Genomic DNA, 20,915 nt, shown 5'->3' with positions numbered 1-20,915 from the left:
TGATTTTTCGCTTTCTGTCTCTATGTCTCTCTCTGTCTGTCTGGCGAGCACACGCGCCCTATAGTGAAAACCTCTCCCCCCCGCCAAAAAAAAAGAAGAAGAAGAAGAAAAGAAAAGACAGCTCTCATCCCAACGATGAGAAAAGAGGTAAGCCTTGGTAGCATGGCATGAGTCTAGAAGCCATCCAGGTACACAGGGTGAAGATTCGAGACCGGAGGCTGACTGTAGCAACAGAAGTTCAGCTGGGGTGGTGGTGGGGGCCGGTGGGGCAGCGGTAAAATGTGACACTCTGCCAAGCTGACTACAAAGGAAGGTCCCAGGTTCGTGTCCAGAGACCTCCCTGAGTACAGTAGGCACACACGTGCCACGATCCAGGGCTGGATCACACCAGGATTCTGCTGGGGTCTCTTTCGTTGTGTCTCTCTCATTCATGGAAAGAAATAAACTAAATTAAAAAAAAAAAAAAAAGAAAGAAAGAAAGAGAAAAAGAAGCTCAAAAGGCCTTCAGAGCAGGCGACCGTGCACCACGCAGAACTGCCATGCACAGCTAAGTCCTCTCTGACAGGCAACCGCAGGGCTCAGCTGTCCTTTGGCCACCCTGACACAAGCAGGACGACAGTGCTGTCCTCAAGAATGCGCTGACTTGCAGCTGCTCTCTGCTTACCCAAGTCTGCTTCCGATACAGTCATTATCAGATCAGTATCAGATAAGGCGTGTACAGTCAGTTTTCATTATAAGCAGATTCTGTAACTGCAAATTTACCTCCTAGTACAATATATGTATTATTCTCACCCCCCGAAAAAGAGAATGTTTTGAATGGAGGGCAGCAGGTGGTGTGGTTAAGGCACTGGATTCCCGCATGGTGGACAGTGGCAGCTGGAAAATCCCTATGCGTGTGCATGTACAAAATCCTGAGAGGAGCACTGAGGAAAAGGGGTTGCGATGTGGCCGTCCCACCGATTTTTCACTGTCCCTCTCTCTTTCTCCAGTGAGTGTACATGACCTATGGCAAAAACTTAAAGAAAAAAAAAAGTATTAAAGTTGGGAAGAAAGGGAAGAACCAGCCAATAGCAGGCAGAGGTGTAGAAGCTAGAGGGAACGGAAGGAAAGGTGTAACCCAACTTGCCAAGTGGCTGCGAGAAGGTTGCCAAGGGCATGTAACTGTGACCTGCACCTTGAAGGATGGTCAGGGGTGACCAGGCTCAGGGGCAGAGTGTGTACTGGACCACAGCCCTTCTGACCTGAGCGCAGTGGGACATGACAGATGGGCAAGAGAGGGGGCGGCCCTGTGGAGCTTGAATCTAACCATAGTCGTTCTGGGCAGCAGCTGGGGAGCTATGGAGGAAAACACCACCACCTGGTTTGTATTTTAACAAGATCACCCCGGAAACAGATGTGGGATGGAGTGGAAGGGTGGGGTCAGCTGATAAACGCTCCTAGTTTCAAAAATTTGCAGACACAGAACACCGAAGAAAAGTCACTAATTTTTAACTTTGAGCTTTATTTAGAACTGATTTTTTTGTATGTGTGTGCCCTTTGTTCAGAATTAATGACGTTTTCTTTCTTTTTTTCGGTGTATAAGTCAAAGGATGTGTGGGGTGGGCTTGTCAGAGACAGAGAGAGAGAAAGGGAGAAGGAGAAAGCACCCCTACAGGAGCGTGGTCACGCCTTAATCCCTTCTCCCCCGTTTCTCTGCTGTTAGGATTTGGGGCATGCACGTGCAGGCACTGGCTGTGTTTTTCAAGCTGCTGGGCCAGGAATCAAACTGCGGTCGGCCATGTGGATTCTGGCTTTTAATCCTCAGTCCACAGGACTGGCCCGTGAGGGTCCCTTTGTACTCTACTTTGTGTTCACACAGATACGCCGACTGTACTCTCCGTCACAAACATTTGAGATTCCATTTTTTCACAAATTCGGTGTTCACACAGATACGCCGACTGTACTCTCCCTCACAAACATTTGCGATTCCGTTTTTTCACAAATTCAATCTAAGTTTAAACCCTGGATGAAGTCATGTAGACAATGATCAATGAAACCACATACTTTATAATTCATTATTAGGGAAGATGAAGGTTTATTCAAATCAGGTTTTTCAAAAGACATGCGCTACTGTGTTTTTGTAGTAGCTCCAGTCACGTCAGCTTAACAGGCAAGGAATCTGGAGAAAAGATCTTTGGGAAGTAAGCCGTGGGAGCAAGGGGGTGACCGTCTGGGCTACGGGCAGAATTTCAGGGAGCACTCTCCTGTGTTTCCAGGGCCCGATACGACCTCGTGTCACTCTGCCTATAGCCACCCACCAAGGGACCTCTGAGATTCCTTCCTAGTCTCAGTAGCTATTTGAACATTATTAAATTAGGGCCCAGCAGGTGGCGCGGTGGTTGAGACACTGGACTCCCACATGGCCGACTATGGTTTGCATGCCAGACCGGGCGGCTTGCTTTCTCACTTTCCCCCTCTCTCTCTTTTTCTGTCTCCCTCTGGTGAGAAAAACATGTTCTATAGCAAATTAAAATAATAATAAATAATTTTTAAAAAATTATTAAGTTAGTAGTTTGATACATCAGGAAGAAAAGAGTATAATATTGCATGGCAATGTGATGTCTTATCTCCCAGAAATGCTGTACTATTTCTTTGTGACCAAAATACAACTCAAGCTGCATTGCAGACTCCAACTACTAACATTCTAACCACTGGCGTTGGGCCAGCTGTGTCACGGTGGTCAAGGTGGATGGATTTTTACACGGTTGACTGCATGGCTCGAACCCTGGACCTGGTAGCTTGAAAATACACTGGTGCATATGCATATGTGCACAAAATCCCCAAAGGAGGGAGAAATGGAAGAAAAGAGATTGTGGCGTGACCATGCCTCGCTAGAGGTGGGGAGACCTGCTTTCTCTCTCTCTTCCCCTGCCTCTCTCTCCAGCAAGTGCGGGTGCGCCCTGGCCAATCAATAACAAATACCAAAAAACTGGTGTTAAGGCATGGAGGAAGGGGAAGTATGGTTGTTTAATTTAAAATTCAGGATTCTAGAAAACCCCACCCTCCCCAATGTACTCTCATACGTGGGAAGCCACGAATCACAATGCCAAGTGGTGTTGGTATCTATGAGGGCCTTGGTCCAAAGCTCACATGGGGCTTCAGAGGAAACACTCCCCACCTTTCTCCTCGTGACCACTCTTCCTCTCATGGCGGTGATTTAGCTCCAGTATTTACTCAGAATAAAAAGGCAGAGAGGGGACCAGGAGAGGGCATAATGGTTACGTTGCTGGACTGGTCTGAGTCCCAGACCCGGTAGCTCAAAACTCACGCCGGGTGCCTGTGCACGCATCCCAGAATCCCGAGAGAAGAATGGAGAATGGATTGTAGTGTGGCCATCCCTCCGAGGGCTGATTTCTCGCTTTCTGTCTCTCCGGCGAGTGCACGCACCCTCTAGCAAAAATCTCTCTCTAAAAAAAAGAAGGCATAGAGGCTTGATGTACACACCGCTTAGACTCATCTTGACCAGCTGCACCTTGAAAGGAGGAAGTGGAAAGCAGCAGCCAAGCACTTCTGGTTTCTTCGTGACCCAAGCACTGACGGGTTGGTAAGTGCTCTAACTAGACTGTATTATAGGCCTGGTGGTTAGGAACAAAGATTTTGGTGCAAAATAGATCCAGATTTGAATCCTGGTTCAACATGAGGAAGTGGCTTTCTCTAAGTCCTAATCTCCACAACTTTAAAAAAGATAATAATCTGGGTCAGTGGGTGGCACGGAAGCTAAGATACTAGCTCCCACATAGCCAACCGCATGGTTCAAGTCCCGAATCTGGTGACTTGTAAAAAACAGCAGGGTGTGTGTGTGTGTGTGTGCGTGTGTACCCAAAAATCCTGAGGAGAAAGGAGAAGGGGCAGCAGCTTGGCCATCCTCCTTAGGGGGGTGAATTCTCACATATTCTCTCTCTCTCTCTCTGTCTCTCTCTGGTGAGTACACAGGCTCTACAGCAAAATAAACAAACAAACAAAAACTAAACTAACAATAATTTAAAAAACTAAATACAAGATAATAATCACACTATGGGTTTGTGATAAGATGCAGTAAAATGATACATAGAAAGTGCTTAGCAACGTGCCTAAAAAGTATTCATTCGAATATTCATTATTGATGTTATTTTAATTGATGAACTATTTGGGGTTCCAGGGTGCAAAAAGTGAAATACTACTAGGCTCAGGGGGCCAACAGATAGCCTGGTGATTAAGGTGCTGGACTTCTACATGGCCAACCACAGTTTGAGTCCTGGACCTGGCAGCAGAAAACCAGAATGGGCCCCTGTGCGTGTGCGCCTGAAATCCTAGGAGAAAGACGGAGGAGAAGGGATTACAGTGTGGCCATCTCCCTAGGGGGTGATTTTTTTTACCTTCCCTCTCTGTCTCTGTCTCTCCGGTGAGTGCATGTGCCTATAGCAAAACCTTCTTAAAACAAACGTCCTTTAAAATAAAGTTACTATATGATCCAGCAATTCTGCATATCTATCTGAAAGAACTGAAAACAGGGTCTCAAGGAGATATTATATACCCATGCTCCTATCAGCATTATTTACTGTAGCCAACCGGTGGAAGCAACCCAGGTGTCCACCAACAGATGAATGGAAAAGCAAAACATCATCTACATTTACAATGGAAGTTTATTCCGTCTTAAAAAAGGGAGGGAATTCTGACACGCAATTCAGAAGACCCCTGAAGACAGCGTGCTAAGGGCGACAAGCCAGTAACAGCGGGTCAAAGACTGTTTTATCCGACTCACCCATGGTACTAAGCGTAGTCAAACGCATAGGGACAGGAAGTAGAATGATTGCCAGGGCGTGGGGGGAATGGAAAATGACGGGTATGAACTTTCGGTTTTGGAAGATGAAAAAAGCTCTGAGGAAGGACAGTGGCAACGTCTGCCCCGCAGTGTGAACGTGCTTACTGCCACTGACTGACGGACTGGGAAGCTGTATGTTGTGTATAGTTCACCACAACTGGAGAAAGGAGAGCGATGGGCTAGCGGGGCCATGACGGTTAAGGTGCTGGATTCCCACAAAGCTGAATGTGGTTTGGGTCCCAGGCCCAGCTGCTTGAAAATCACAACAACACATCGATAAATAAATAGATGTTCAAACACATTTTTTAAGGGAGAGAGAGATCAGTAACTTGAATGTTTCAAAATAAAACCATAAGAACGTGCCGTAATTACGCCTCAACTGTTTACACTGCATTTAATTCGACGTTAGGTATCCCTATTGAAAAATTCTACAGGATAATTTCTTAAAAATTTAGATTAAAGTGCCTAAAAGAAAAAGAAACCACGTCTTTAATGGTGTGCTAACGTCACAATCACTTACTTAGGAATGATATTCTTGCGTTGCCAAGACAGCTACGGTTGCTGTGGAAACCACACAAAAACAGGGATGCTTAACTGAAACAAACTCCACTCACCTGCACAAAGATGCCCTTGCTCTTATACTCCTCATGGAGGCCCCGAGAGAAGAAATCGACAAAAGCCTGGGAGGGTGGTGGGAGTAAGAAAACACACGCATTACATCAATCGGACTGATTTGTAGCCATGGAAACCAAAAATAATAAACTAACCATTCAATGTTATCTTTTCTAATCATTCGTTTCAACCCAAATGCAGAAGAAACATTAAAAAAAATCTCAAAAACCTCAAGATGTTTTCATCTGTCACTAAATGAAGTTTTATCTTATCGGATATAATATCCTTTTTAACTGGAAAAGGCTCTTATTATGCCTCCCCCCTCCGAAAACTACTTTCCAAGAAAAAAATCTTTATATCATATAACAAAGGATGCATTTCTCCTCTCTACTTGTCATTCACATAGAAACACGACGAGGATTCTGTCCAACCCTATTCTGTGGGGATTTTGCTGTCACTGGAAGGGAAAGATCAAGTATCCTCTTGGTGCCTTGGGATGGCAAGAGCCGAGAAGGGTAGACATGACTGTCACGGTGACAACGGAGCCCGAGATCGATTTGCAAAATACAATGTGCCATTTTTCAAATGTGGACTCAACCTCAGGGTTGAAATGCAAAGCACCAATAATGACTCTCCAAGGGCTCTGACTGGGAACAGTCTCGGAGCTGAACCGGTAAGAAGTCGGGGTTTACCAGTCACTCCGGAAACATGACATTCCTTTTACCCAGGCCCACATAATGTTCTAGAGAGTGTGCTCGTTTGACGTGTTTTGGAGTGAAAAAGAAAGATTTTTTCTGCTCTCTGCCTTCCTGACATACTGCAAGTTTTTATTGTGTATTTCACTTGGCTTCTTTTTCTCCCAAAGCTTGCTTAATTTCAACATCTAAATACATCCTTCAGGGATGTATGCCACACCTTAACAATATCTGAGGAGGATGCTACGGACCTTCATCAGGAGGTGCATTCTAATTTTCCCAGTAGTCATATGAAGAGGTGAATGGTGAAGACGTATGGAAGTATGACATTCTACAGAAGGTTCTAGAAAATTCACATCAGACCCCAGAAGTGACAACAGAAAATCTGTGAATGACGGGTAACATGGCAGAACAGTCACAGCGACAGTGACTTTATCTTGTGCCTACTGTGTACATGTCTGTGCTTAACTGGACGTATTTCTTCTGCACCGTGTGAAGCAGACTCACTCAACGTGTCGAATTTCAGACTCATTAACATCATGTTCTGATCAGCAGAGCTAATGGGCCTAGGCCAGATCTCCATGGAAAGTACAGGCATCACTCTGAAAATCTGCAAACTGGCAGGAAGAAAAGCATCTGTGGGTCTGCTCTCCTGGTGTCCCATTTATAAATGTGCATCTATTGGTATGTTTGCAGCTCTGGCACCCCCGCAGCTTGGCTTTCCTTTTCTTCTCAGTCCACTGGGAAATGGTCAAGAATAGAACTTCAGGAAAATTAAATCTATGTTAATTCTCCGGAGTCCAGCTCACTCCTTACTCTTACCCTGACGGTCTATACTCAGATACCTTGGTCGCAGAGTAGATGGTCAGGAGTGGAACTGGGTTCATGCCACTGAGAGAGGAGATGTTCAGAATCACCCCTTTAGACCTAAAAAGGAAAACATATCAAGTCAACACGGTGAAATCAGGTACGTGGTGGGGTGTGATTATTCAACACAGAGTAACGTAGCTGTTTGTCTCTCCCTGCCTTTCATCAGTGTGTGATCTGCTTGGTCAGTCAATGAGGCATAATCCAATCAACTAAAAATAGCTCTTCTTTGTGATGAGCTCATTCTCGGTCTTCGCAATCCAGGGCATGAGCAGATCAGATGCACACCTCCTGGAGTTGATCTCTACCCTCTAAGGCCACGGCCCTGAGAACTCTCCCGTACAGATACTCCCCCCTCTCTGCATGCACCCTCATTTCGGTGAATCATCACAGGCCACGGTGCTGCAGTACTTAATTATTCCACATGCTCCACATTTCTCCTCTCGACAAAACCGTCGATGTCTGGACATCACAGCCCACTTTTCCTCAAAACTCCGCGCAGTACTGAGCACGTACCAGGCTCTGGCTCCACGAGCATATGAAGGACTGCATCCTGCCCTCTTACTTCCTGAGTCTACACACGTTTGGGTGCCAGAGAAAGAGCTGACTAAAATTATGCAACGTTGCAACTTTTCATACCCATATATATTATCACACCATATACTTTTTATAGTTTATCATACCATATATCATACCATGTATTGTGCCAAAAGGCAAAGTTCAGTTTCTACCATAACTTGGAGAGACTGCTGAAAGTTAAGTCAGAAAGTTACCAGGAATTCCTAATCAGATGAATGAAAATTAGTTCAAGGAAAGCAATGTTATAAATACACGAGATGCCAGTTAGCAAGTACAAGTGTGGAACTACAGTTCTAAGGCTGTCAGAACTAATAACCAACTCCCTCCCAAAAATCCATTCTTCTGGGACCAGCAGTTAGTGTAATGGCTATGTTGCTGGACTTCCGTGTAGTCAACCGTGGTTTGAGTCCTGGACCTGGTGGCTTAAACTCACGCCGTGTGCATGTGTGCCCAAGATCCCAAGAGGAGAATGGAGGAGAAGGGATTGCAGCATGGCCTTCCTCCCTGGGGGGTGATTTCTTGCTTTCTATCTCTCTGTCTCTCTCTGTCTTTCTGACGAGAGCACGTGCCCTATAACAAAAACCTCTCCAAAAACACCCCAAATCCATTCTTCTCACAGAGGTCTCCTTCACTACGGCACCCCATTCCACCGGCCTCCAGGTCAAGCTCCTATCCTTTGACCCAGCTTCTCCTAATTGTTTGGCTAAATCTATGTCCCCAAAGCCTATTTTTCTCAGTATTAACCCCAAAAGGGGGGGCTATATATAGGCCCTTTTTATGTAAAATAATAAAGGAAACATGATTAAATGGCATCTAAGTTATTTTAGACATAAATCTGAATAGAAATAATCCCCAAAGGTCACCCGCTCCATCTGCCAGCCTCCAGGCGAGATGCCACTGCAGCCATCACAGTGAAGTCTGGGCCCCTGGTTGAAAGTGTGCCACTGGGAACGACTTGTTATTATTCTTAACAGAAGCCCTTATTAACACACATGTTCCTAAGGAGTAAGATACATCAACATTTTGGTAGTAGATACCAAATTTCCAATTTAAAAATGTTATGAAGGTTTTGCAGAAAGTTGGAAATACGTAGGGATGATTATTTTTTGTATTTTTTTGACTATGTCTGTCTCAAAAGCAAAAAAAGCCCTTCCTTTTAAATTTTCAGGTAGGCGTTTATATCAGGAGTTAGGGCCCAGCCCTCTCCGAAATAAAAATGGTTGAATTAGCAGTGACTATCTAGTCATTTCACTTTATCTATGCTTGTGAGAAATCCTTACGATAAAAATCAAGTATGTAAGCCACTGTTACTACAAGAGCCTTTTAATGCAGTATTAATTCATGATGTCTAAAATATCTTTAACTTTGGGGATGTTGAACTATTCTAAATTAGATTGTGGCGATAGTCGTATAGTTATGTAAATATACTAAAAATCACTGAAATACACACTTTAAATGTGTAGATTTTATAATCTGTCAAGTATATCTCAAGAGAGGAAAAAACCTATTTACCTTACATTGAAATCACCTTTAAGCTGGGAACAGATTCAGTCATGTGAAAGCTAAGAGAGCAATTATATCATTTTTTTCAAACACAAATTATTTAATTTTATTTATTATTTTTAAATTTGCTATAAGGCACATGCACTCATCAGAGAGAGACAGAGAGCGAGAAATTGCCCCCAGGGGGCATGACCACGCCGCAATCCCTTCTCCTCTCAGGATTTTGGGCACGCATGCTTATGTGCCCAGTGTGAGTTTTAAGCTGCTGAGTCCAGGACTCAAACCACAGTTGACTATGCAGGAGGCATGCCCATTATGCCACCTGCTGGCCCCGAAAGCCATTACATTTTAAGCAGCACTATGTGCTTTCTGAGGAGTAGTCCCAGTTCCTGACGAGGAGCCCCCTCCTGCTCTCTAGGAAGCCCAGAAGGTGTGGGCAGTGTTTTGTCTTAAGCTTTCCTTACATAACCAGGAATTGTATAGCCTCATTCATTCAGAGCAAGTGGAGAAAAAGCCTGTTTGAAGTAGATGCAAAAGATGAGGTTTTTCACTGCTGCTGTAGCCTTCATAGCCCGTTTCACCAACTGGATTCTGTCCTCCATTCTACGCAAGTTAACTGGGCTGGCTGTGGGTGCCCTTAACAAAAATATTACATTTTTAAATTTCATTCCTCACAAATGCAGTGCAATTTAAAAGTCTCTAAAAATTAAAGTCTGTTAGCAGTAACATTTAAAAAATAAAATCTTGACCGCATCAAAACAGACTCTTAAAACTTCACTCACCAAAACGATTATTTCGATACAAGAAGAGTCATTTGAAGGCAATAAAAGCTTCTCTCCCCCTTTCAAAAATACTACCGACCAGTAACCCAACCTGCCACAGTCCTGCAGTCATGTTCCTTTATTGGGTTACTACTTGAGGCTACTAAGATCTTTGCTTCTCAATATTCTATCCAGATTTCAAATTTATGGGGGTGCAGGGAGCAGCTGGGACATGGTGGTTAAGGCGCTTAACTCCCACGTGGCTGAACGCGGTTTGAGTCTCAGACCTGGTGCTTGAAAGTCACACCGGGCACGTGTGTGTGCATGCTCAAACTCCCAACAGAGAAATGGAGAAGAAACTGCTGTGTGGCCATCCCCTGGGCGGGGTGCGGGGTGGGTGTGGGGGGGTGAGTTCTCACGTTCACTCTTTCTCTCTCTCCAGTGAGCCCAAGAGCTCCAAGACAAAAAGCTTAAAAAAAAAAAGTCTAGGGGGTAGAGCTATTCTAAATTGGTGAAAAGTCAGAATTCTAGTGTACTTCATACAAAGCACAGTATTTGCACTCTAAAGTACATCAAGACAAAGCAAAGACCAACAAAGTAAAAAGCAAGAATCCACCAGAGCTAAGTAAATATCAACAGAGGGAGAGCATTCATCATTGTACCGACGTGATGGCAGAGCGGATGCTCCCTGCAAACCTGCCTTGCCATCAAGCACACACACCTGGCTAGCGAAAAACTTTCCTCCCACACCCGACCATGTACAATTCTCCTCTCCGAGGAGAATAATATTCAGCGTGGTTTTGACTGAATCCTAAGTAACACGCTGCCATAGCCTCGTCTTAATCCTGGTACTGTATTCGGCATTTATCTTTTCTGTAGAAATGCGGATGAACATTTGAGATGGCGAGGCACAAAGGGCTTGTCTTTAAAATCAGCTCCTGTGTCCAGCTCTAATCCTCCATCTGAGCAGAATTAGTGACGTCAAACCAGTTTCCATGGCACAGCCAGACTCACGACAACTCTGTTACATCGAGCAGAAGGGCAACATGGGCTGTGCCTAATTGCACACAGAAGCAAACATACAACCAAACCCTGGTTAATCTCTCAGTTTCTGAGGACTTGGGAACAATTCCAAGATTGGAAGGTACATTAAGAATTTTTGCTTAAGTTCTATCATGAACATTCACATTGCTCACACTGCCGCACGATTTCTAGTTTGTTATGACAAATATCCAAAGAAACAAGGGAAGTGATCTTTTCTGATGTGACATTCTTAATTCATGGCACTGTTTACTTGCTAACAGCCACAAAATGCTATCTCAGTGGTATGAATTATTTAAGCTCTAATACACTAATACACTGCAAAAACAAAGCAGACAATGCCAGTTGCTGATAAGGAAACATCTTTTCATATAAACATATTCTCTTCCATTACTACTTCTCCCACAACCCGGACATTAAACTTAGACAACCTATACAATTCAGGACCTTGCATTTACAACTTCTTACAGCTACGCTTTTTAGATTCCCTTAGACCTGTGAAATTCCAAGTTAAACTCCCTTTCATTATTACCTGGGGCGAGGGGAAGTACTCTATAAGCCCTTATTCTAGAAATGCCCACTATTCGATCAGCTTGTCATAGTTTCCTTGTCCACACTCTCTCTAAAAGAAAAAACCCTACTGTCATGGAGGAAGTAACAGGTCCCCTTTGAAATAAGGTACTGGGGCTAGCAGGTGGCATTAAGCGCTGGGCTCTTGTATGGCCAACCACAGTCTGAGTCCCAAACCCGGTGGCTTGAAACTCACTCTGGGTGCATGTGCACGTGTGCCCAAAATCCCGAAAAGAGAATGGAGGAGAAGGGATTTCAGTGTGGCCATCACCCCAGGGGGGTGATTCTTGCTTTCTGTCTGTCTCTCCAGCAAGCGTGCACATCCTATAGCGAAAATCTCGCTCTCAAGAAAGAAAAGAAATAAGGCACTGATTTCTGCTAGCCTCAGGAACCCCATCACGGCCTCCCCATGGCAGGTGAGAAGACGGAGGTAGAGGCAGAAATGCTGAATAGACCCGGGAAGACAGGGTCAATCCTAGTGTAGACAGTTAACTGCAGAGTTTGATGGCAGACGTGGGAGAACGTGCCAGAAAGACGGTCACAATTCTTCACATTTTCACTTCGTATCAGGGCGTATATGAGCCTGCTCTTAGAGGTTGTTACCCCCCCCCCTTTTTAAAGCTTAAACAATACTGAAATTGGTGTAGACAGTTCTCTAACAGGCTCTCAAGAAAACTGAGAAACTTATCAATAGACAGTTCTTCGTTGGAAAAGAATCCTGGCACACAAGGGTCAGGTATATAATTAGAACTAGCAATCCATACTTTATACAAACACTGCTGCTGAAGAAAGTTTGCAAACATTTAGCACACGAAAGAGAATTACCTGCCCTAAAATACCACAACATATCATAATTCCACCTTAAGCAATACAGTATGAAAGAGGCTATTTTTAGCAGTCCCATGGTTGTTATGGCAACCACCTCCTGGCTCCAGCTGTACACAATGTTTATAATTCCAGGGAAGTGGAAAGAGCAAGTTTCTCCTATAATGTAATTATGCACTTTCTACTTCTATGGTAATAATACCTTAGTTCGATTATAGATACTTGCTTACTGACAGTCAGGTGGCCCTGGGCTATAGTTCTAGAGGGTCTGGAAAACCTCTTTCATCGTGAGTGAAAGGAAAACAACAACAAAGGGTCTTTACAGCACTCTGCTCTTACTCAGTGGAGAGACCAATTCTGTGCAAACCAACCACAGGAAAGAGACCATGGGGGGGGGGGCGTGTCAAGAGTAGGCTATAATAAAACCACTTATAATGTGTAAGGAAGAAGACCTTTCAGATGGCCTGTTACCTTGGGAGGTTTTCTTTCCCCTTGAGCACACGGCTAACGTTTCTGGCTTCTGTGGAAAGTAGACAGAAGTGGCATACACCACTTCCTGGACTAGCCCGTTAAACGGGCTCCCCTAAAGTCATCCTTCCCTTCCCACATCTGCTAGCTGGACACAGAAGAGAACTCCAATACCCTACAGAATGATGGATGTCCAAGGAGCAAGGAACCTCAGATCTCTGAATAACTGGATGGAGATACGAGGGCAAAGTAAGGCTTTACTGTGTGAAGCCACCGAGATTTGGGAGTAGTCTGTTGACAGCAGTTAGCTACTTGGACTAACGCACCTAGTAACTCCTTTCATTCGAGTAAATATAGTTGTTCTTTACCTAATCAAAAGAACTGCTTCATAAAATCCACATACATTGCTTACTAGTTCTTGGCACATACCACAGTCACCTCTGCGATGCCCATTTCAGTCCATAGATTCTGAGGCCTTTCTATTAGGTCATAGCTCCATTTAAAATCACCTTGAGGGGCCGGCAGGTGGTACAGTGGTTAAGGTGCTGCACTCTCACATGGCCCACTACAATTCAAGTCCTGGACCTGGCGACTTGAAAATCATGCTGAACAAGTGTGTGCGTGGGTCCAAAATCCCAGAAGGTGAATGGAAGAGAAGGGAATATGGTGTGGGGGGGAGTGATTTCTCACTTGCCCTCTTTCTGTCTCTGTCTCTCCAGGGAGCACACATGCACTATGGCAAAACCTTAAAACAAACAAACAAAAAAAACTTGATTTCTCAAAGGCGAGGATCCAGTTTCTCTCTGTATATTCCATGATACGCTTTACTCAACAAACGCCTGTTGGATGGAGAGATTCTTCCTCAGCATTGTTTGCATCTCCCCAGTGTTGTGATAAGGGCTGCCATGCGCACAGAAATCGCAACGAAGTTCCCAGCTCCCCAAATCCCTATCCGTTTCTAAGTCACTGTGGGGCTTCATAGTGCTCATTCTCCTTGGGCATCAGTTTTTCATCTGCTAACCTAAAAGAGTTGCTTTTAATTCATCTAAAACGCTTGATTTCTAGGACTCTCTGAACCTAGGACTCTGAACTCTGCAAACTGATTTCCCAGCCAGTCTTCTGTTACGATTTTCACCAATATACTTTAATTTCGTCTATAATACCACGGTGGTTTTTAAGTATTTCTTTTTGAACAGATGGAATTGGTATCCTGAATGAATACTATGTTACATGCAGATTTGTTAAAACTAGGGTTAAGATAATAGCCCACTTCCATCCCTCCTGGATTCCATTCTGCTGCCCCAAATCGGCTATCTTCTCTGGGCTCATGGGGTGTGAGGCTGCCGTTTCTGTATCTGACCAGTAGAGGCCAACCTCCACTGGCAACCTTGAAGGTTGTTAAAGAGAAAGATTACTAAAACCAAGCAATTAAAATCTTCAAAATAGTATGCACAAAATGAAATGACAAAAAGTCTTGCTGAGAAATGGTTTTCTAACCAGTCTGTGTGGATGCTCAATGAACGGATCCCTTATTTCAGTGTGCTCAGCTGTAAAATGGTGCGAGGGCATCGACATTATGTGAATGAACAGATAACAAGTTCTCAGTACCACACCGAGCACAGCACACGCGCTCGGTGAACACAGACTATGATCCCTGTCTGGACGTGGTCACGGAGGTTTCTGAACAAAAGAAGGGTCCTCGGGTCTTCCCTATTCAAAGTCTGCCTCCTTCGGGCCTCTGTCAAACCCGTAGCTCCTTGGGGAAGAACGGTAACTGCAAGGCCCTAAATTCAGCCCATGATCAAGTTAGACTCAAGAGGCAAGCCCAGCTCTTGTCGGCAGATTTTCTTTAAAAGCTCAGCCATCATTCAGGTTTTTAGAAGGAGGGAACAGAGCTTAATTACAATTTTCCACTGCACGCTGTTTCAAATGTAAGAGCTCTAAAACGCATTTCTCAATAAAAATGAAGACAACCAGCATATCCTCGTAGAACCCTGTTCCGACTGGAACATGGATGGGGCCAGTCACATCTCCTTTGCTTCCAAGGGTCGGTGTGACATCTTATAATCACTTTATAGCATGGCTAAATTCCTCAGCTGTCCCAGTAAGAACTGAAAAACCAGAAGAGGGGGGGTGTCTTGCTTCATGAAACTCCAGTTACTTGGGCTCTGAGAGGGTGCAGCTTTAAGAAGGTGTTCCCGGGAATATCCCAGAAACTCTATCCGCCCCCTCAGAATACCAGGCAATTGAGTTAGTGATGGTGACTCAGGCAGGCTTTTTAATCCTGATCGAAAGGAACCACTACAACCCTAGAGAGGAAAATAAAAAGGGAACTGAGTGGAAAAGGCCTGTACCACCGATGACTCACGCTCTGCCGCGTGACTCGACCAGCACATCACCCTGTCACGAAGACTGCGAGGCGAGGTTCGTTAGTCACTTTAATGAATTTTTTTCAAAGAAAGGATTCTCCCTATAAATAATCATGAGCTCTGCCTCTCCAGTGTTTGTGTGTGAACCCATGACTCACCTTTCTACCATGCTGGGCAGTACCAATTGTGTCATCTGCAAAAGAGAAAACAAAACATTCATGATGGCCCAAGATGCAGGCAGCAGAGAGAGTGAAAGAAACCCACCCACACACAGAAGACGGCAACAATAAGCCACTCAGCACTTCTACAGCCGGCAGTGTACTCTATACACTCCATATAATTTGGTCGTGTCAAGAGTGCATGAAAAGGAACCAGATGAAATGACTGGAGACAATGCTGGAACCACCTTCACTGATCTTGGCTAAAATGAGCCTTGCCTGAAATGTAATACTGGCTCAGAGATCTTCGAATAGTAAGGGGTTGATGGTGAAGCCGATGTCTCCCCAAATGCATTCTCAGAAAAGCACATGTGTTGTCACAATATGCTGCCTACCAAGATTACTTAAGCTTTCCAATCTCAAGAGTTCGAATCATTTTTACTGATACAATTTTTTTTTTTTTTTTGGAGAGGTCTTTGCCATAGGGCGCGTGCACTCGCCAGACAGACAGAGACAGACAGAGAGATAGAAAGCAAGAAATCACCCCCTCCAGAGGGGATGGCCACGCTGCAATCCCTTCTCCTCCATTCTCCTTTCAGGATCCTGGGCACGCACACACACGCGCCCGGCGTGAGTTTAAGCCACCGGGTCCGGGACGCGAACCGTGGTCGACTACATGGGAGTCCAGTGACATAGCCATTACACTAATTGCTGGTCCCCTGATACAATTTTTTAAAAGCCTCTAGAAGAATACCATAAAGTGACAGATTGGCGAATCTCAAGTGGGTCTTCACCTTCACGTCTCTTGTTGGCTCAGCTGTTTGGGAGTAAAATTTATTTGAGATCCCCCGTAACTACCAATGAAAAGGTAACGTTTGTCATTTCTAGGGACTTCATCATAGTTGACTAAATACATACAATATCAGAGAGACTACTTTAAAACTTGTTTTGAGATATTATTAACCAAGACAAGCTCAGAAGTCCAACAGTTTAGTCAAGATCCCATCACATTGAAGTACTTAAATTGGAACATGAATTCCTGATTCCTAGAGCACTTCAGTTCTCTAAGAAACAAATGCTGTTTAGCAATAATTAGACTTGAATGCATGCCAAGCATAAAAATTTTAAGCTTTCATTCTTGAATAATACTATATAAATTAACATAGACAGTACTCTGATGAGAAAGTAATCTTTTTCCTAAAAATATTTCGAAGAAAGGAAATGCCATCCAGACTTTACCGGGTCAACTCTGCTGTGTGGCCATTCAATCCAGAGGCCATTCTAGAGACGTTGCTTACATTTTTAGTAAAAAGGCAAGTTTGAGTTGACGCTGTAGCATAACATATAGACTAATACATTTCCAATTGTGAAGCAAAAGAGTGTCTTCAAAGCTTACTTTCAACAAAAGTATTTCGATTAGGGCAAATCTTTTGGGCCAGATAAAAGAGAAACTGTAAGAAAGTGTTTGGCCTAAAGCACTCCTACCTGCCTCCTTCTTACGCACAAGTCTGCATTTTCCATGTTAAATTTATCTTCTTAGAATTCTGGGGCAGAGGTTGCCGACTGTCCTCCAATATTCGTTCTCTCCTTGATATACAGCAACTGAGTGTTCAGTTGGACACGTGGCCTCTTTCCTATTTTCAGTGTCCTCACAGAAACCATATTTTCTATGACCTCTCAGATGCATGCTCCCCTATGACTGACTATGTTTTCTCTATAAGAGGTGATGAGAAATAATACATGCAATTTCTGGATCATGCCCTCCAAGGGAGAAGGATCTATGTTGTCCCGTGTTCTTCTCCTTTTCCTGGTGACTAGAGCGTGGAGTGATGGAAAGAGCTAAAAGCAGCCATCTTAGACCTCAAGGCGAAGGCGTGTGCTAGTGAGGATCCCTAATGTCTGTGAAACAACTACGCCAAACCTTGACCAACTATCCAACTGTGTGTGTGTGTGTGTGTGTGTGTTGTATGTTTTAGATTTTTGCCATAGGGCACATGTGTTCACAAGAGAAAGAGGGAAAGTGAGAAAGCGTCCCCTCAGGGGGGATTTCCAAGGTGCAGTCTCTTCTCCTCCATTCTCCTCTTGGGGTTTTGGGCATATGCAAAAACACATCTGGCATGATTTTCAAGCCACCAGGTCCAGGTCTTGAACCATAGTCTGCTATGTGGGACTCCAGTGCCTTAATCACAGCGCCACCTGCTGCCCCCCCCCCCATGCAACTTTTTATCTGAGAGAGAACTGAATTTCTATTTTGTTTAATTCACTACAGGATCACAGCTGTAGGAAGGAGCTATAGTGTTCTCGCCAGACTTACCGTCTATTTTCATAAAGAGTGACCAAGACGAACATTTTAAAACTTAAACAACAACAACAAAAAGGAATAAAACCCAAAGGAAACTCAATCAGAAATTATGCTATAGCCCAAAAAGCTTCAAAATTGTATAGTTTTTAAAACATGGAACAGCAGATGGCATAATGGTTATGTCACTGGACTCCCACATAGCTGACTGCGGTTCCAGTCCTAGACCCAGTGGCTTAAAAGTCATGCTGGGCATGTGTGCGTGCATGCCCCAAATCCTGAGATGGGAATAGAGGAGAAGGGATTGTGGCATGACCATCCCCCTTAGGGGGTGATTTCTTGCTTTCTTGCTCTCTATCTCTTTTTGTCTTTCTGGCGAGCCTATGTGCCCTATAGCAAAAGAAACAAAAGAAAACCACCCCCCCCAAAAAAAAAGAAAAAGAAAAAGAAACTCTCTTTTTAAAATGGTCTGATCTCTCCTCTTTTCTAGCTCTGCTTGACCCAGGTTGAAATGTGCCCATTGGGCTTCAAACCGAACTTTCTAGAACCAAGTCAAAGAAAAAATTGATTTCAGAGTTTATTCATTCAGCATAATCACGTCTCTTAGTAATAACTCTCCAGGTTTGCTTACACATTTCTCTTAATTTGTTGTTTCCTAAAATCACATAGAATTGCTTAGTACCTAGCTACTGAACACTTAAGCTAAGTTTGGTAAAAAGCCAGGTGAGAGTTCTAGTCTTGGCTTTCCTACTAACTAGTTGTGTGACCCTGAATTCTTCATTGTCTTCTTTAGAGTCCTTGCGTGTGAGGTGAAGAAGGTATCTACAAGACAGGTTCTTACAGTCCGAACTTCAAATAAGATCATGTATATAATGAACATAGCACGGGGCACGTCACGAAGAAGCCTCTCAAGGGAAAGCGTGTCCCTGCCTGTCCATCGGCACCATCCCTACAGGGTGCAGTGCCACTCGGTGTCCAGGCTTCCTTTCAGCACAGTGCGCCCAGACAGGTTAGAGCCAGGGACACTTTGGGAGCACCTTCAGTTTGACTTACCCCACAGAATTCTGTGTCTGGACCTTCCTTCAATATTTTAAAATATCTCAGTTGGAAGCTTCTTGGGCTAAGGGAATTGTTCTAAAATTGGACTGTAATGATGACTGTACAGCTCTGTAAAAGTACTAAAAATCAGTAAATTATGCACTAACATGAATGAACTTTATTCTATGTAAGTTCCTCCAGAATAAGGCTGCTGCAAAAATACCTCAATCATCACATGGCTAAGAATTAAAGAACAGGAATCACAAAACACATTTGCTGTTGTTATTTTTATCAATCCCAGGAGAAGTAAAAACACTCAAAATGCTCAAAGCGTATCAACCTAGACCTCTGAGAGCAACCCGTTATCCTAAAGGGTCATTGTCTTTCTTAGCCATGTTACCTGCCAGGACCTGGGGTGGGAGTGAGAGCTCACTATCTAGAGGGAGAAGAGACATACAGATGTGCTCAAGGCAACAGCAGGAGAGGACTAAGGGCACCGGTGCTTAGGAGAGGGACCTGCTGGGAATCAGGTAGACCTTCACAGACTGTGTTTCAGTTCTGTTCTGAAAGAATAGTTTACTAGGTGGAACAGATATTCCAGGGACCAGTAGATGGCGTTAACAGTTATGTTGCTGAACCTCCAAGAAGTCAACCACAGTAGAGTCTCAGAGTACAAAGGCTTAAAACTCATGCTGGGAACGTGTGTGTGCATGCCCCAAATGCTAAGTGGAGAATTTGTGTGTGTGTGTGAGGGGAAGATTGCGGTGTGGCCATCCCTCCGGGGGGTAATTTCTTGTTTTCTGTCTCTCTGGGAAGTGCATGCACCCTGTAGCGAAAATTTCTAAAAAAAAGAAAAAGAAAGAAAAGATATTCTAGTAGAAATAGAATGCAAAAAGGCAAACACCTGTTTGGAAAGTACAATATATGCTATTGAATTGATGGCATTTAAAAAATCGTTTTGAGGGGCCAACAGTTAGTGTAATGGCTATGTTGCTGGACTCCCATGTATTTGACCACGGTTCGAGTCCTGGGTCTGGTGGCTGAAACTCACGCCGGGCGCATATGTGTGCTTGCCCAAGATCCCGAGAGGAGAATGGAGGAGAAGAGATTGCGGCGTAGCCCTCCCCCCGGGGGGTAATTTCTTGCTCTGTCTCTCTGTCTCTCTCTGCCTCTGGTGAGTGCACATGCTCTGTAGCAAAAAAACTCTCCAAAAAAAAAAATCGTTTTGTTGGATGGATGAATTAAACATATTTAAGAAGTTAAAAGGAATGAGCATCTTATTGCCTACGCCGGGCAACTTGCCCTTGTAAATAACAATACATCCCGGACAGATTCGCATACTATTGATGGTACAAACAGATGTGTGTCAGGCACGTTAACAGCTGTGGAGCATCTTACTGTAAAGAACAGATTATATACATTCTTAATTAACAGCTGTGGAGCATCTTACTGTAAAGAAAAGATTATACACATTCTTAAGAGTATCTGCAAGAAAGGTGGTTTTTTTTTTAGAATTATTTATTTATTTTTACTTATTCATTAATTTATTTTAATTCTGACTGGAAAGACAGACACAGAGAAGGGAGGAAAGTGAGAAAACGAGCCACCAGTTCTGGGACTTATACTGGTTGGCCATGTGGGAGTGTCTAGTGGCTTAACCACCACGCTACCTGCTAGCCCCCAAAGTTTTTTTAAAAATTTTTAAACATATTTCATCAGGGGACCATAATGCTTAGCTGAAAAGGTCTCTAAGCACTTTGTGAAGAAAAGCTGTATTACCCCAAAGCTCTGAGACCACTAGAAACAAAATGAAGAAGGTGGAGATGGGCAGATGTCCTGACCCAGGGGTGTGTGTGTGTGTGTGTGTGTGTGTGTGTGTGTCTGCTCATTTATATTAGAGAAACGATGCTTGTTAACTGTGAAGACATTCAGTGGATTCCAGAACAGGGAGCCACTGCCTGCTGAGCTCCCTACACCACAGAGGAGGCGAAGAAATGAGATCGGCAGACAGCAATCGAGCCAAACCACCGCCAGGAAACTCCATGAGATCTGCAGATGGACTCTTTTTGCTGACCATTGAATCTCAGTACTATAGGATAACACAGTATTCATTCCTTCATTCATTCACATATTCATTTTTAGTTACTTTTATTTTTAAATTTTTTTTATTTTTTAGAGAGGTTTTTGCTATAGGGCGCATGCGCTCGCCAGAAATACAGAGACAGAGAGATAGAAAGCGAGAAATCACCCCCAGGGGGGATGGCCACGCCGCAATCCCTTCTCCTCCATT

The 20,915-nt window shown here is 44.0% G+C and overlaps 1 protein-coding gene across 1 annotated transcript in view; it reads right to left on the bottom strand.

The window, feature by feature from the left end:
• Positions 1–20,915, bottom strand: part of HSD17B12 (hydroxysteroid 17-beta dehydrogenase 12) — a 216,343-nt gene that overhangs the window by 16,091 nt on the left and 179,337 nt on the right. The window contains exons 7-9 of the mRNA XM_006159131.3: positions 15,289–15,323; positions 6,993–7,074; positions 5,455–5,520 (exon numbers count right to left, since the gene is read on the bottom strand). Coding sequence (XP_006159193.1) covers positions 5,455–5,520; positions 6,993–7,074; positions 15,289–15,323 — 183 coding nt within the window. The remainder of the gene's footprint in view (positions 1–5,454; positions 5,521–6,992; positions 7,075–15,288; positions 15,324–20,915) is intronic.

The sequence above is a fragment of the Tupaia chinensis genome, unplaced genomic scaffold (assembly GCF_000334495.1).
Source record: "Tupaia chinensis unplaced genomic scaffold, TupChi_1.0 Scaffold000625_1, whole genome shotgun sequence".
In the NCBI taxonomy this organism is placed as follows: domain Eukaryota; kingdom Metazoa; phylum Chordata; class Mammalia; order Scandentia; family Tupaiidae; genus Tupaia; species Tupaia belangeri.
The sequence above is the reverse complement of the archived record's forward strand: the minus strand, read 5'-3'. Positions and strand labels throughout refer to the sequence as shown.